Source organism: Mustela erminea, chromosome 6 (assembly GCF_009829155.1).
Source record: "Mustela erminea isolate mMusErm1 chromosome 6, mMusErm1.Pri, whole genome shotgun sequence".
In the NCBI taxonomy this organism is placed as follows: Eukaryota; Metazoa; Chordata; class Mammalia; order Carnivora; family Mustelidae; genus Mustela; species Mustela erminea.
The window spans coordinates 99,884,167-99,901,888 of record NC_045619.1 but is presented as its reverse complement, the minus strand read 5'-3'; the positions used below and the strand labels follow the sequence as shown (position 1 = coordinate 99,901,888).

Sequence of the window (17,722 nt, the reverse complement as noted above, 5' to 3'; positions counted from 1 at the left end):
CCACTGTTACCACTTAACTTCTTTTTTTAAAGATTTTATTCTTAAACAACCCCTACACCCAGCTATGGGACTCAAACTCCCAACCTGGAGCCCATGTTCCACCAACTGAGCCAGCCAGGCACTCCACCACTTAGCTTTTTTAAATAGACATGTATATCATTTTAAACAGACATGTAAATAGACATGTATATCATCAAACATGTATATCATGTTTTAAATAGACATGTAATGTGGCAGTCCTCCAGGTAAGCCCTGGGAACAAAAACTAGAATGGGTCATGCCTTCACATGGACGTCATGGATCATGGTGGGTGGTAGTGTTTCGGTTTGTTGGTTTTTAGTTTTTTTGTTGTTTTTGTTTTTTTTTTTTAACGGCCAGATAACAGGTAAGCTTTTCTGTACATGGGGAGGCGGACAGAGTTGAAAGAGGTCAGCGGTAAACTACAGAGGTCAAGGAGCAGAGCGCGGTTAAGATGAGATCTTCCAACGTCCAGTTTAGAAGACCGACGCCCACAGGCTACCAAAGCCCGGGAAGAAGCCACGCCTAAGGCGGGGCGGGGCGGGGCGAGGCGGGGCGGGGCGAGGCGGGGCGAGGCGAAGCCCTAGGAGCGGCTTGGGAGGGGCCTGAGCTGGGCCGGCGCGAGGGGCGAGGCGGAGGCGCCGGGGCAGCTCCGGGGCGGGGCTTGAAAGGAGGCGGGGTTATTTCTGGTTACTTCGCCCCCGCCCCCCAGCCCGCCCGGCCTGGGCCTGCACCTGAAGCCGCAGGGCCACGGCCCCGAGCGCCGGCTTCTCCTCCGGCCCAGCACCAGGGTGGTGGTGGCGGACGGGAAGCCGGAGTGGGATGCGGCTGACGCGGAAGCGGTTCTGCTCGTTTCTCATCGCCCTGTACTGCCTCTTCTCCCTCTACGCCGCCTACCACGTCTTCTTCGGGCGCCGCCGCCGGCCACCGGCCGCGTCTCTGCGTGGCCTAAGGAAGGGGGCGGCCGCGGCGCGGGAGAGGCGCGGCCGAGGTAGGACACTGGGCGGCAGCTGACCCGCCTCGCGGGTCCGGGGGTGCCCCCGGGCTCCAGGGTGCGCCTCGCCCCCTCCAGCTCTCGGTAGCCGGCCCTGGGCTCGGGCTCGGGCTCGGGCTCGGGCTCGGGCTCGGAGCGTGTGCGGCTGTCTCAGTCCTCGCCCGAATCTCACACTCCGGCCCCACTCCCCACCTTCAAAGCGGGCTGGCGCGCACTCTGTGAAACACGTCTTGAACCTGCAAGGCGTTGTCACGGAATGCCAGAGATTTCTGGGAAGACCTCTATTTCCTCATTGAAACAAAGAGCCTTCTCTAATTTTGTCCTGATTTGGGAAGGCCTCGGTGCCTTACCTCCAGATGGTGGTCATCTGTCCTGTATTTTGACCTATGTCAGAATCGGAGTCAGACTTAGCTCTCCCTTTTTTTCAGAATATTTTCTCAATAGAACTGTTGGACACTTTCCATTCTGAAGTCAAGTTTTTATGTATAGCTTCCGTATACACAATCTATAAAGAATAGCAAATGTTAAACTTATAACGATACCTATTATCCAGTTATTTTAGAAGGTCTCATTTGTGAGAGATAATTTTGTGTCTCCTATTAACATTTTAAGATCTTTCAGAATAAAGATTTAATAAAAATTAAATTCTGATTTCTTTTTTTTAATTGTATGTGTTTAATCAGTTCAAATTCAGTTGCTTTAGCTCTATGAAAAGCTGAAATTAGCACTCTCTGACACCTAATTTAAATGGCTTGAACTTATCTACAACTACAGCTCTACCTTACTGATAAACATTGTTACTCTTTTTACAACACAGAACAATCTAGTCTGGGAAGTGAAGAATGGAATCCTTGGGAAGGAGATGAAAAAAATGAGCAACAACAGAGATTTAAAACTAGCCTTCAGATATTAAATAAATCCACAAAAGGGAAAACAGACTTCCATGTACAAATCTGGGGGAAAGCTGCCATTGGTAAGTTAATGTATAGAGCTAAGACATGTAAAAAGAATCCTAAATGTACTTTATTAATATTAAATTCAATTCATTTTAATACATTGTTTATTTCATTTGTTAATTAAAGCATCATGACACATTTTCTTACTTTTCATTGATATTTTCACTTCTGACTTCTGTTAGACAATATCTATGTAAACACACACATACAAAATCTGTTGTGAGTCTTTAGAAGATTACAGCTTTATGTGTAGATACAAAGTAGAATATAAGCATCATTATATAGAAATGCCTATGTCAACTGAATTTTTATGAATTTATGTATTTATTGGACACTTGACACACAAGTATAAGATGTGGCCCCTCCCCTTGATGGCCAAACAAGTTTGGGAAACATTGAAATGAACAAAGTTAAACAAGGTTCTTTATTCCAGGCCATTCTAAGAGCCCTTAATATGCCACTGTTCATTATAAATATGTAAGGGGGATATAGGGTATAGTTAATTAAACTTGAATACCCATAAAAGCATTTTGCTCTGAGTATCATGAGATTCTAGAGTTCCAAGTTATATATTATGCTTAGAGAATGGGACCCTAAATGAGGGTTACAAGAGTCAGAAAGAATTTAGTGAATTAAAAAGGGGTTTGTTAGACCTTTAAACATGAGTTGAATTTATCTACAATAAGGGATAATGGTAGAAAGGACCAGATGAGAAGGAAGTAATCAGAGAATGATGCTTTGACCTTAGTGTTTCATAAATTCATTCATGCTTGCATCAAATATGCATCCTTGAAGACCACTACTGACCTCCAAATTTCAAGTATTTAGATCCAGGCTCTAATCATCAGGTTCTAGCAACGTTTTTCCTTACAAAATCTCTAATATTAATTACATCCTTTAAGTTCCTACTTCCCCATTCTAGTTTTTAATTAATTCTACATCTTAACAGGTTTTCATGTTTCCAGCCTTTTCGCTTTGCATTCAGTAAGCACAGTGACAGATGAGTTTTATCAAACACTGCTTTTCATCAGTCTATTTCCCAGGCACATGGGATTCCAATTCCATTCCTATTCAAAAAGGAAGGGAAAGGGGGCACCTGGGTGGTGTAGTCAATAAAGCATTAGACTCTTAGACTCCTGATTTCAGCTCAGGTCCTGATCTTAGGGTCGTGAGATCAAGCCCCATGTTGGGCCCTGTGCTCAGTGCAGAGTTCTCTCCACTTCTGCCCCTTGCCCTACTTGTACTCTCTCTGTCTCTTTCTTTCTCTATTGCTCTCACTCCTGCTCTCAAATAAATAAATAAAATCTTAAAACAAACAAACAAAAAAAAGGAGCGGGGAAGGTGGGAATGAAATCACTGGTCCACTCAATTCTAAATTACAGCCAGGCAAACTGTTAGGTTTCAAGGGCTGGGAATTACGGCTCAAAACTTTGCCTCTGGTCTTACAGCTCTACCTTTGCAGTCATCCTTTCTTTGTCATGAATGGTAGCATGTGCTTGCAGCTGGGTGGTTTTATCAGCCAGTACCCTGCTGGTAGGATTTAGGAATTAGTACCCTTCTTTCATTTCAACATCTCTCCATCTCCTTCATCCAAGCCAGCAGTGTTTCTGCTGATAAAACATTTTCAAGAAGCTTGTGGGTCTCCTATGTATGTCACAGGGATTAACTCTATTAAACAAGAACTCTTCCAGGTCTTTCCTGGAGAATCTCATCTCTGTTTCTGGCTTCTGCTGAGATAGCTGAGAAGACCCACAAATTACACACCTAATACCTATATGACTGAATATTTTAACCTTCTTATCCTTTTGGGGCATTAGCAAAAAATACTCAGCTACATCCTTCACCTACTTTCAGAAACATGCCTTCCTGACAGGGAATATCCTAGTTTTCCACCCTTTGCAATTCAACAAGCTGAGACTTTCCCAAATCATCAAGTCCTGGCTCCTTCTTGCTTAACAGTTCCTCCCTCAATCACTCTTTCCTCTTACATTTACTATAATTAGCAAGAAGAAGCCAGACCACAGCTTCAACACTACGTGGAAATCTCTTTAGCTAAATATCCAAGTTTATCACTTACACATTCTACTTTTCATACAACTTCTGGACATAATTCAGCTAAACATTCTGGTGCTATTATAAGCAGGATCCCCTTTTCTCTGGTTTCTAATAATATGTTCCTCATTTCCTTCTGAGCCCTCACCAGCAACACTTTTAACCTGCATATTTCTATTCACAGTCTGCTTAGATGTTTATAAAATCCAGTATGGAGTTTATTTCTGTTGTGCTTTTTCTCTTCTGAGTTCTCACTAGTTGAGTCACTAGCACTCATACTTCTACCTATAACCTGTCTAAGACATTTTAAAATCATGCTCCTCAAAGTTCTTCTAGCCTGTCCCCATTGCCCAATTCCAAAGGCACTTCCAGATTTTAAAATATTTATTATAGTAGTATCTCATTTTCAGATACCATAATCTCTGGTTTCCTTTAGCTGCCATAACCCATTACCAAAACTTTAGTGAATTTAAACAATACAAATTTATTATCTTTTTAAAAATTAAGATGTAATTGACATATGACATTATATTAGTTTGAGGTATACAACATAACGATTTGAGATATTTGTATTTTGTGAAGTTATCAACATAACAAGTCTAATTAGTATCTTTCACCACACACACTTATACTTTTTTTTCTTGTGATGAGAACTTTTAAGATCTACTCTCTTAGCAACTTTCAAATATATAAAACAGTATTATTAACTATAGTCATCATAAACTTAAATCTTACATTTTTGAAGGTAGAAGTCTAAAATGTGTCCACAGGGCTGTATTCTTTTTAGAGGTTCTAGAGGAGGATCTCTTTCCTTGACTTTTGCAGCTTCTTGAGATCTGTTTTCTTGACTTCTGTGACATTGCTTGACTCCTGGCCCCGCTTCACTCCAACTTCTGTTTCCATCCTAATACCTCCTCCCCTCACTCTGACACCCTTACATCCTTGTAGGGACTCTTATGATTGCCTAGGGCCCATCCAGATAATCCAGGATAACCTCCCATCTCAGCATCCTTAATCACACATAGAAAATTTCTTTCAGGGGCGCCTAGGTGGCTCAGTCAGCTAAGAATCTGCTTTTGACTCAAGTTATAATCCCAGGGTCCAGGGATCGAGCCCCACATGGGGCTCCCTGCTCAGTTGGGAGCCTGCTACTTCCCCTACTTGTGCGCTCTCTCTCTCTCTCTCTCTCTTTCTCTCTCTCTGTGTCAAATGAATAAATAAAATCTTAAAAAAAAAGTTTCTTTTGCCATATAGGATAATGTATTCATAGATTCTAGAGATTACATCTCTGGACATCTTGGGTGGACAGGGAAGCATTATTGGGCCACCACACGTGGAAAGCTTTATCTGTTTGGCTAGGTGTTTAAATAGTTATTTTGTGGGTGTCCTTTAGTACTGGGGCATAATGAGACCAGAACAAAGCACTTCTGACAATGTAAGTAAAACAGGGCTCTCCGATTATTTCATTCTGCTTTCCTCTACTCTCAGAGCTTTCATTCCGGTGAAATGACAGTAAAAAATATCAGGAGATGCCTTAAGGAGATAGATGCGAAGGCTTTTGTCTGCAGACGACATGATGCCGTGAGGGGTGTGTGTTCAAGTGAGGAGGAGTTACTATCTCCCTAATGTATTCACTGTATGCATAGATACATGAGCTCCTCTAGTGGTGTTTGGCAAAAAATGGTGAATTCCCCTAGTTTATTGTAATACAGAAAACATTCTAATCATGTAGTAACTAACATTATAACACATGTTGGGATAAAATAGGTAGTAATAGGTTTCTCAGATTTAGAGTGAGAGAGGTTATTGTCTTTAATATAACCCGCATTCTGCCACATTTCACACTGACTTCTGAATTCTGTCATATATTAACCGCCATATTGATGATTTTGAGCTATTGCTTGGCAGAACTGCCTGCCAGAGGACCAAAAAGGAATACAGTCTGTTTTCCTGGTCAAATTATATAAATTATTATAAATTATATAAATTTATAAATTATATAAATGAGCAGAACATAAACTCATCACACACCATAGTAAACCAGACAGTAAATTGGCTTGTTCTTGTTGTTTTTTTTTAATTACCAGGTTTGTATCTCTGGGAGCATATTTTTGAAGGCTTACTTGATCCCACTGATGTGACTGCTCAGTGGAGAGAAGGAAATTCAGTTGTAGGAAGAACACGTTACAGGTATTAATTGTGCAACGTTAAGGTTTACGGTGTTTCTATACAATGTTTTATGTAAATATGAGAAGAAAAATAAGAGGAAAACTTATTTAGAGACAATATTTCCACTTCCACTTGTGAATAGAAAAATGAATCTCATGAATATATATTGTATTTACAGCTTACCTGAACATTTTACAAGATACTTCCTTTTTTTAATTTTGTCTGTTTCATTTTTATCAAAACATTTCTGATTATGGGAAAGTTCATGCTCCAAATTTTATAACATTTGATTGTTGATAAGCATTTAATATGCCATACCTTGAAGGAATAATATATAATCTTAAAAATATTTTCATTTTTCTTTTTCAGATGTTAGTCATGTTCACATACTTTATAATACTCAAGTGGTAGCAAAGTTATTGTTAAGACTTGTGAAAATTTTATAAAAATGCTTATATATGAATTCTTTCATGATTTGATGGTATATATTGCCATTTTAATGCAGTTACTCGGAAATCTTTTTTTTTTTTAAGATTTTGTTTATTTATTTGAGTGAGAGAGCACAGAGGGAGAAGCAGACTCCCCACTGAGCAAAGAGCCTAATGCAGGACTCAATCCCAGGATTGAGCTGGGACCTGAGCTAAACAAAGCCAGACACTTAACCCACTGAGCCACCCAGGGTCCCCCAGAAATCTCCCTTTTTGTTTTTTTTTTTCCTGATTCAGTAAAACCAATGTATCATTAAGACATCTTAAGTTTTTATTTTTATAAAACTTTTACCTATGACTCCACATTTTCTAAAAAATTTTATGAAGGTAGAATTATGATTACTTTCTTAAGGAAAAAATGTGGTAATTTTGCTCAATGAAAGAGTGCTATTTTCTATTAGATTCTGCTTTCTTGTTGAAATAAAAATTATTTTAAATGCTTATTTCAGGGGCACCTGAGTGGCTCAGTGGCTTAAGGCCTCTACCTTCAGTTCAGGTCATGATCTCAGGGTCCCGGGATCAAGCCCCACAGCATCTGGCTCTCTGCTCAGCAGGGAGCCTGCTTCCTCCTCTCTCTCTGCCTGCTTCTCTGCCTACTTGTGATCTCCGTCTGTCAAATAAATAAACAAAATTATTTCATGTAACAATTGTACTACTAGGGGGAAAAATGTCAACTAAAGATTCAGGTTTCTATTAGGATTCCAGTTATTTCCCACAGAAATCAAAAAGAAAAGCTATGGTTAATCTCAATTTCATTTGAAGTTTCTCTGCTCCTTTAATTCTTGTTTACTTTTTACACACGTGGAAAGCAATTTCATTTCATGTATCTTTTCAAAGTAATTTTTCTTGAGAAGTAAACAGGTTTTTATATTTTTTAAGATTTTATTTATTTAAGTAACATCTATCCCATCATGGGGCTCAAACTCTTGACCCTAAGGTCAAGAGTCACACTCTTCTCCAACTGAGCCCAAATGGGTGAATTTTATGAAATGTAAATTAAAACTTACTCTGTCATGATCTTTAGAAATAAGTTCAACTTTTTTTTCAACTTTTTCTTAAAACAGCAGATGCTAATTGAAATACCATAATTGAGCTCTGATAATAATAAATTAAATAATGTGGCATCTAGCTTTTTTTTTATCAAATGGATGGACAGTTAGTTTCAGATCTTGTGATAATTCCTGCATATGGACATTACAGGACTCAGAAGGCAGTCTTTTAAAGATAAGCAAAGGCCATGATGAGCGAAGTAAGATTCCTCCTAAGAAATTAAAAATGAAGTTGCCCTATGAAATTAAACTGTAAATCAATATACGATAGATATGAGTAGAAATAGGCAAAGTTCCTTCAAGAGACAGAATGAAACGCAGGCTTGCTTGTAACCTAACTGAACATATTAATATAAAGAATGTATCGATAAGGTTTCTGTGAAGGCACATGAAGGAGAGATAATATTCAGTTCTGGAAACAGAAAGGAGAAGGGAAGGTAGGGAGATGTTGCAGTACCTATTTAAGTAATAGTTAAAATAATAAAACTAATAACAGCAGCAAGACTCCTATAGTGATTCCTTTGTGCCAGGTTCTGTTCTAAGCACTGTACATCTGTTAATGCATTTAGTCTTCAAAATAATCCTGCGAGGGGCTCTGGCTAGCTAAGTTGGTAGAGCATGTGACTCTTGATCTCTGGATTGTGAGTTTGAGCCCCATGTCAGGTGTAAAGATTACTTAAAAATAAATAAACTTCTGGCAGTGCCACTGCTGCAGGGTCACAGTCACTCACACACTCCATGAAGACATGGCAAAAATGTCCAGTCCTACCTAGTGCATCAAGTCTCTGATTGCTGGAAAGGGGGTAACAACTGCACGGTCTCCAAGACAGAGTTCCTAACATTTATGAATACAGAACTGGCTGCCTTCACAAAGAACTGGAAGGACTCTGGTGTCCTTGACCACATGATGAAGAAAATGGATGATAGGCAGCTAGATTTCCGGAATTTCTTCTTCTTTGATGGCCTGGTCATAGCTTTCCATGATTCCTTTACAAGGAAGTAAAGGGCCTAAGGGCCTCTTGGGCCTGCCCTCCAGACCACCCCCTTTCCTTCAAAGCAGCCTCCCAGTCATCACCTCCTCCTCACATCCTATTTGGACCCTGAACCCAGAGCATCCACTGCCCTTTGCAGGCCAGTCCTGCTGGTAGTTAATAAAGAGATAGCGTTGTTTAAAGTAAAACAGAGTTTTTATTACATCTTTCCTTTTTTAAGATAGGTTTATAATTTAAAAGACTAATAAGTGGTTATTATAGTAACATGAAAAGTCAGAAGACATTTTCATCACTCCTAATTCCACTGTGCCCAGAATTCCAAAAACAAGGTTAGACAGCATTTCGTTATGTCTACGTCCACTCTTTTTTCTATGTCTAGCATTATGTCATTAAAATTGTACTATAGATGCAGTATTGTTTCTTGCTTTTTCACAGAGAATAATAGAACATATTCTCATTTACCCATGATGAAGAACCAACTAATTCTAGCTCTCTGTCATATTTCCTTTAGACATTTAACTTTCCTCTTGTTTTTTTTTTTTAAGATTTTATTTATTTATTTGACACATAGAGATCACAAGTAGGCAGAGAGGCAAGCAGAGAGAGGGGGTAGGGAAAGCAAGGCTCTGCGCTGAGCAGAGAGCCTGATAATGGGGCTTGATCCCAGGACCGTGAGATGACCTGAGCCGAAGGCAGAGGCTTAACCCACTGAGCCACCCAGGCACCCCAACATTTAACTTTCCTCTTAAAAGAATTAAATATTCCCAGTAATAGGGAAGCTTTCTTTGTACTATTCTCAAGTTCCTTTTCTCTTGCTCCTCCTCAAAGGCAACCCCTGTAATGATTCTGGTGTGTATGTGTATCCTCCCATTCATATTTTTATATTTATACTTATACTAGATTTAAGCACAATTTTTTATATTGTACTTTCAAATATACATAGAATCATATTTTTTGAGACTTAACCTCCGTGGATGTTTATAATGCCACCCTCCTTCTCTCACTTAACCTCCCTTTCTCACCTCCAATTCATCACTTACCCTTCCTTCAGATAAAGAGTGAAACAGTAACTCCCACATAAAAGAGGTGGGAACCACTGACTTAAACTATACAGAGGAGAAACTATACAGAGTTTCACACAATTCAGCTGTGAATAGTTTACCAGGTCAAACTCTGGCCAGCACGTATTTTGAATGTGGTTAAAGTAACAACAAAGCTACCACATTTCTGATTATCATATGCAGTTGATCTTACTACAACCAAAGCTTCCCATTGATTTACATCCATGCTCTATCATTCAAACCTGTTCAGGAAAACTTGCATTATAGAAATTATGTTTATAGAAAGAATACAGATTACATCTCACTGTAGATTTTATGTAAAATCTTTAAAAAAATTCTGATATCAAATACCTTTGTTCTTTGTCTCATGCTCTTGTTTTGTTGTATTGTTTTAACAGCTTCATCACTGGCCCAGCTGTAGTCCCAGGGTACTTTCCCATAGATGTGAATAACGTGGTACTGATTCTAAATGGGAGAGAAAAGGCTAAGATTTTTTATGCCACCCAGTGGCTACTTTATGCACAGAATTTGGTGCAAACTAAAAAACTCCAGCATCTCGCCGTTGTGTTGCTTGGAAATGAACATTGTAATAATGAATGGATAAACCAGTTCCTCAAAAGAAATGGAGGCTTTGTGGAGCTGCTTTTCATAATATATGATAGCCCCTGGGTTGATGATGTGGATATCTTTCAGTGGCCTTTAGGAGTGGCAACGTAAGTACAAAATACTATTAGGTACTTATAGATTCTTTAAGACCTGAATTTCTGAATCAGGAATATTGAACTTTAAGTTTGTAATAAACATAGTTCTGGGATCATCTGGGAGGCCACGTACAGTCTTTTCCATGGAAAAAGTCTGGTTTGGTCTCATGCTACAATAATAATAATGATATTTTTAGAATACTTTAGGCTTTGTTGGTTGGTTTTATAGAGAGTGAGTGGGGAAGAAGGGCAGAGGGAAATGGAGAAAGAGAATCTTTTTTTTTTTTTTAAAGATTGTGTTTATTTGAGAGAGAGAGAATGAGAGGAGAGAGGTCAGCGGGAGAAGCAGACTCCCTGCAGAGCAGGGAGCCGGATGTGGGACTCGATCCTGGAACTCCAGGATCATGACCTGAGCCGAAGGCAAGTTGCTTAACCAACTGAGCCACCCAGGCACCCAAGAAAGAGAATCTTAAACAGTTTCCATGGCCAGGGCTCAATCTCACAACCCTGAGATCATGACCTGAGCCAAAATCAGGTGTCAGACGCTTAACCAACTGAACCACCCAGGCGCCCCCAGAGTATTTTAGCATTTTATAAGGAGAGCAGATAAGTTAGCTTTTTGTATTTTAAATCTCCAAGGCATAGGATGAATTTCAAGTTTATCAGTAGTGATAAAGAGATGGCTAAAAGAGAATGACAGAGAGGCACACCTTCTTAAAACAACTATACAATCTATATAATTCATAGTAAAAACAAAGAAAAAGATCTTACTTGAATATTAAGGGGTGCCTGGGTGGCTCAGGTGGTTAAGCATCTGTCTTTGGCTCAGGTCATGATGCCAGGGTCCTGGGGATTGAGCCCTGCATTGGGCTCCCTGTTCACTGGGGGGTCTGTTTTTCCCTCTGCCTTCTGCTCCCCCTGCTTGTGCTCTCTCTCTCTCGGTCTTTCTCTCTGACAAATAAATAAAATATTTTTTTAAATTTAGAAAAGCAGTATTAAGTCAGAAGGATTCCATACCCCTGGATTTGGGAAGATCATAATATGCTCAGAACTGCCACTGAGACTTGTTGAACTTGCACAAATCTTTTCTTTAATAAGAGGGGTTAAGTAATAACAAAGGCTTTTAAATATGTCTGTACCATCTTTCTATAAAATTGAAGCTTATTTTTTATCTTTCTGTTAATGAAGTGTGTTTAGTTGACTTTAAGAGAAGTTAAACTTATGTCCAGCACTAATATATAAACCCCGGGGTTCTGTCTCTTGTTCACTGTATTGGCAGAGTCTAAAACCAAGCCTGCACAGAGTAGACAATGAATACTTGTCAAATGGATGAATTACAAGAAATTTCATTAACATGCTCTCTGAATCAGATATTCCTTATTCACTCATCACTTGTTACCAGATGGGACCTTAAACTATTGCTTAGTTGGGTACACAAATATCACCAGAGAAGTGTATTAACAAGACATATTTGAGGGCCCACCCTACAGTACTCCAATCTAGTAGGTTTTTGGTAGCATCAGACAAAAATTTTTTATATTAGGTATAGCAAGATACAAGACTCTGAAAATTCCATCCCTTGAGTAGAGCTCATACTCATAAAATGCTCTGAAACAAAATTACTCTTTCACAGTAACTCTATGTAGCCTATTCATACAATTTCCATACATTGGATGAAAACCCTTTGTAATTCTGTTATTGTTGGACTAGACCAATACCCTTTTTATGGATCTGGTGGTTTTCAACCAGAAGCAGTTTTGCTGCCCAGGAAACATTTGACAATGTCTGGAGATAATTTTTGGTTGTTACAAGTGGAAGGGGGAGGCAACAATAGCATCTGGGATGCTGCTAAATGGCCTACATGGTAGATAACAGCCTCCACAACAAAAAATGAACTAGTCCAAAATGCCAATAACGCAAAGGTTGAAAGAACCTGTTATTGAATATTATATAAAGCTTCACCCTTATAGGAAGGTTGTATCTCAGGCACACAGTTAGGTCTCTAATATTTCCAAATGCCCATAAGAATAGGTCAATTGCAAAAGGCCTCTTTGATATGCCATGAGAGGTTTTAAAAATATTTTTTGTTATTTTTTTTTGTTTTAAGATTTACTTACTCATTTGAGAGAGAGAGACTGTGTGGGGAAGGGGCAGAGGGAAAAGGAGGCAGTCTTAAGCTGACTCCACGCTGAGTGCAGAGCCCAACTCAGGGCCCTATCTCAAAACCCCGAGATCATGTCCTGAGCTAAAACCAAGAGTCAGAGACTTAACTGACTGTGCCACCCAGGCACCCCAATTTTTTTTATAATCTACTTGAGGGGTACCTGGATAACTCAGTTGGTTAGCCATCCAGCTCTTGATTTCAGCTCAAGTCATGGTCTCAGAGTCCTGGGATTCAGCCCTGCGTTGGACTTCTGTGCGCTTGGCACGAGTCTGCTTGGGATTCTCTCTCTTCCTCTCTCTCTGCTCCCTCCCTTCCCTGAATGCATGCATCTCCCCCAATAAGTAAATAAATTAAAGAATAAAATCTTTTTTAAAAATCAGCCAATAAGGGCGCCTGGGTGGCTCGGTTGGTTGAGCAACTGCTTTCAGCTCAGGTCATGATCTTGGAGTCCCAGGATTGAGCCCTGCATCGGGCTCCCAGCTCCATGGGGAGTCTGCTTTTCCTTCTGACCTTCTCAGCTCTCATGTTCTCTCTCACTCTCTCTCTCAGAAGAATAAATAAAATCTCAAAAAAAAAAAAATCAGCCTGTAAGAGCTCTTTTTTAAAAATCTACTTTAAAAGCCTTTGGGAAATTGGAGCTCTTTGCTATAGAAATGTGTATTCTGTAATCTTTCCATCATTAAAACATTCATTAAATCATCATCATTATGAATGTGGATTATTTATAATTTGAAGGTCTTGAATTCAACCTTCCTTATAACTACAAATTATGGAAGTTAAAGAGTGTTAGAAAAAACATTTCAGACACTTAATCTCTATGGCAGTTTTGTAAAAGATGTCAATGTGAGGTTATTTTTTTAACTTAGTGGATTCAGGGACTTTTCCAAAGTAAGTGTGGAAAATTATAGTTTGAGGTTTAGAAAATCATACTTGAAATCTCTCCTCTCTGCATCATCATGCTACCTAAGTTGTTAGGTTATACAATAATTTGCCAATCCTACTGTCATATACTATTAACTCATATGTACTTATTTTTATAGATACAGGAATTTTCCTCTGGTGGAGCCAAGTTGGTCAATGCTGCATAATGAAAGGCCCTACTTATGTAATTTCTTAGGAACCGTTTATGAAAATTCATCCAGACAAGAACTGATGAACATTTTGAAACAAGATGGGAATGATAAGCTTTGTTGGGTTTCAGCAAGAGAACAGTAAGCTCTATGTTTACTTGATTCACCCATTTTGTTCTCCAGTCCATGAGTTGCTTTATGCAGCAGCACAGGTCTCCAAAGAGACATTGTTAGCTTCATTAATACCAGTCTTCCTGCAGAAGATATATCAGTAAATAAGGCTCTGTAGAAACTGGGTTGTATGCATTTAAAATTGGGACAATCTCCTATAGCTATAGTCCATCCTTTAGAGGAATGCTAGTAACTATCCTATGCAAATGTCAATTGTTCAAGATTCCCCCAATATTTGTTAGTTAGACCTGACACATAAGTGATTATGAATGCCAGTAAGACCTTAGGTTCATCCCTGAGATGTTTGGCAGACCAGTTTCAGTGTTCCAAGAGTGGCATGAAGTACTCCTTAGAGAACTGACAGCACCCCGAGGACAGAACAGGACACACTATTCTCTGAATCCCCAGATCTAACATAGGACCTTACACAAAATAGGCCTAAGATAAGTGGGGAGTGGATGGTTGGATGGATGGATGAATTTAACTTTCTTCCATCTTTTGCACGGTAATCATGAAAACAGTTCATGGAGTAAAGGAGAAATTTTGGAATTATTCCTTTAGTTTTTAAATAAACAAATGTAGTTTCATGTGTAGAGTCATCAGAGAAGAAATGCCTTAAAAATGTCCCTCCAGATCTAGAAATACATTAATTGTAGCAGATACTCTCTTTTTGAAGTCATAACTGCCAACTCAAACAACAGAGTTAGAGTTAGTGTAACCATACTGTATCCATTCAGTCACCAGCTGTTTTTCAAGCAACTGCTATATGCCTGAAACTCTCTCAGCCCTGAAGGATACAGCAGGGAACAAAACAGTCAAAATTCTATGCCCTCCTAAAACTGAAATGTTTGTTGGAGGAGACAAGCCAGTAAAATATATTGTGTGTCAGAAGAAGATAGATGCCATGTAAAAACAGCTGAGCAGAGGAGGGATGTAGAGAGGACTAGGCATCAGGAGTGGAGCATCTGCTGTTTTAGAATGGCTGAGGAAAGCTCCAGGATGAAGCACAGGCCGGAAGAAGCTGCAGGAGTGAACTCCATTTCTATTTAGGAGAAGGGTAGTCCAGGCAGAGGGAAAGCAAATGTAAAGAGCCACAGGAGGACAGTATACCAGGAAAGGGATGAATGAGGGCAGTATAAAGTATCAAAGTATTGTAGAAATAGAATTTTTCTTGTAATTCCTCTTATAGCATTGAGCCTGGAGGTCGAGTGGGTGTCCTCCTTGCTTCTTTCTCATTGCTACTTTCAGACCCTTCTCCTTTTTTCCTTCCTAAAACCTCCCAATTTGAATATCATATCAGCAAACAACCATCCAACAAAACCATCCATTGTTCTTCCTCTTTGAAGTCATTTACTGACCCGGGGGTTTATCTCTTTCGCTCTGTGAAAAGTTTAGTTCTGGCACACTCTCACTCTCTCCCACGTTACTCCAACCTAATTCTTGGTGATTCCCAATCTATGTAGATGGTCCTTCTTTCACCTTTGTCTTATAGTCCTTTACCCCGGTCTTCCAATGATCTGGTCCAACAGTTGGCCTTGGCCACTCAGTGTCATGCTCATTTCTTAGACTTTATCATTACACACACTCCGTCTTCTCTGTGATCTCAGGTTCCAGCATCTCTCTCTGTAACCACCATTTTCTATCATTCCAGCTCACTCGCTGTAAATATCTGACTCCAACAGGTTAGCTGGGATTTATAATCCATTGTTCTTACTACCTTTTCATTGGCCTTTGCTCACCTCATCTTTACTTTCTTCTTCTCCCCACTTAAATGTCATAGTCAACTATGACTGATACACATAGTTCCTAATTCCCTAATGGAGCAAACCTTAACTCTAGTTAAATCCAGCTCTCTTAACCTGCACCATACCTGCACCGTGCAGGCAGGCAGGCAGGCAGACACACACACACACACACACACTCGTGCCAATAGACACACACACACACACACACACACACACACACACACACACACTCGTGCCAATAGACCTTGCTTTAAATACACGATCTTGACTCTCAAGTGCCCAGCAATCAGGTGTTTCCCTTATCCATATATTTTCCCCTCTCCTACAAGACTGTTTTATACCTTCTTCTCTTCTTCTCTCCTTTGACTCTTCTGCTTATTTCATGGAGACAATAGGAACAGTCGGGAGAGAATGTGAAGCTTTCCAGAGGTCTCTCAACCTCTTCCCTTGCTCCTGTACAGTCTATTCTCAACACAAAGGCCAGATTAATTCTGATAAAATGTGGATCAGGTCAGTCACCCTGTGAACACAGCCTTCCACGATGGAATGCTCTGACTTTATCCTCCATTCCTCTCCCCCTCAGTTACCTTGCTTCAACCAGCCTGGCTCTTCCTTGTTCTTCCTTGACCTTGACCTTGACCTTGACCTTGCCAGGCACACACTGTACTTACACTTCACTCAGTTCTCCCCTGAAAATGTCTGCATGTTTTGCTGCCTCACATCCACTGTATGCTCAGATGCTCCTGCATTGAGACGTTCCCCGCTTACCTCTTTAAAACCGCGACTACTAGTTCAGAAACCCCCTCCTCACTTCTCTGCTTTGTTTTTCTTCATAGTATTTAAACCTAAATAACATACTGACTGGTTTACTATCCATCTCCATCACTGGCACTAGAATGTAAGCTCTGTAAGAACACAATGTTGGAGGGTGGGTTAGAAAAAGAAGACCTGGCCCTCAGAAGACATTTAGCTGGCTCAGTTGGCAGAGCATGAGACTCTTGAATTTGGGGTTGTGAGTTCAAACCCCACGCTGGGTGTAGGGATTACTTAAAAATAAGATCTTAAAAAATATATATATATTGGCTAGATTAACGTTCGTTCAGAAATGTCATGGTGACTATTAGATTTAAACATATGCCACTGTAAACTTCTCAAACTCTTAAATATTTTCAAGAAATCTATTTGGGCAAGATTTTATTTCTTTCTTCTGCCTGTCATCTCTGTAATGTGTCCACCATTACCTGTAGCTGACATTTTCCCTCACAAAAACATGCTTAGTAAAGTGAAAATGACAGTTGTTTTTCTGATTTTTTTAGGTGGCAGCCTCAGGAAACAAATGAAAGCCTTAAGAATTATCAAGATGCTTTGCTTCAGAGTGATCTCACATTGTGCCCGGTAGGAGTAAACACAGAATGTTATAGAATATATGAGGCTTGCTCCTATGGCTCTGTTCCTGTGGTAGAAGATATAATGACAGCTGGCAGCTGTGGAAATACATCTGTTTACCATAATGCTCCTCTGCAGTTACTCAAGTCCATGGATGCTCCCTTTATCTTTATTAAGAACTGGAATGAACTTCCTGCTGTTTTAGAAAAAGAGAAAACTCTCATTTTGCAAGAAAAGGTTCAAAGAAGAAAAATGTTACTTCACTGGTATCAGAACTTCAAAAGAGAGCTAAAAAGGAAATTTACTAATATTTTAGAAAGCTCATTTTTAATGAATAATAAAGGGTAGCTCAAATCTTGAGCTAAGATTTGCTTTTTAAAGTCATTTCTAATACGTGTGTATGTGTGTGTGTGTGTGTGTGTGTGTGTGTGTGTGTATAAATGTTCTTTGAGGTACCCTCGTACACCCTAGATTATGTATGTAGTGTTAACTAAGTATTCTGTTGTTGGGTCACACCTGAAAATGAAGTTAAAATGTTACTCAAACTCACTTTTACTAAGTCAGATGATTTAACATTTATCAACTCTTCTGAGCCATTCATATCCACTCTAGGGAAGCAGTGTTCTGTGGTGGAAAGATAGATTTAGAGTCAGATAGAACCTGGGTTGAAATCTTGCCTCTACACCTACTACCTGAGCAAGCCATC

At 39.7% G+C, this 17,722-nt stretch overlaps 1 protein-coding gene across 1 annotated transcript; it reads left to right on the top strand.

Moving 5' to 3' along the window:
• The first annotated feature begins 665 nt into the window (after positions 1–665).
• RXYLT1 (ribitol xylosyltransferase 1) lies at positions 666–17,400 on the top strand. Its single transcript, XM_032348869.1, has 6 exons — positions 666–1,009; positions 1,830–1,985; positions 6,108–6,210; positions 10,178–10,492; positions 13,685–13,855; positions 16,947–17,400. Exons 1-6 carry the CDS (start codon positions 841–843, stop codon positions 17,362–17,364), a joined length of 1,332 nt encoding a protein of 443 aa, XP_032204760.1. The 5' UTR covers positions 666–840; the 3' UTR covers positions 17,365–17,400.
• Positions 17,401–17,722: the final 322 nt, after the last annotated feature.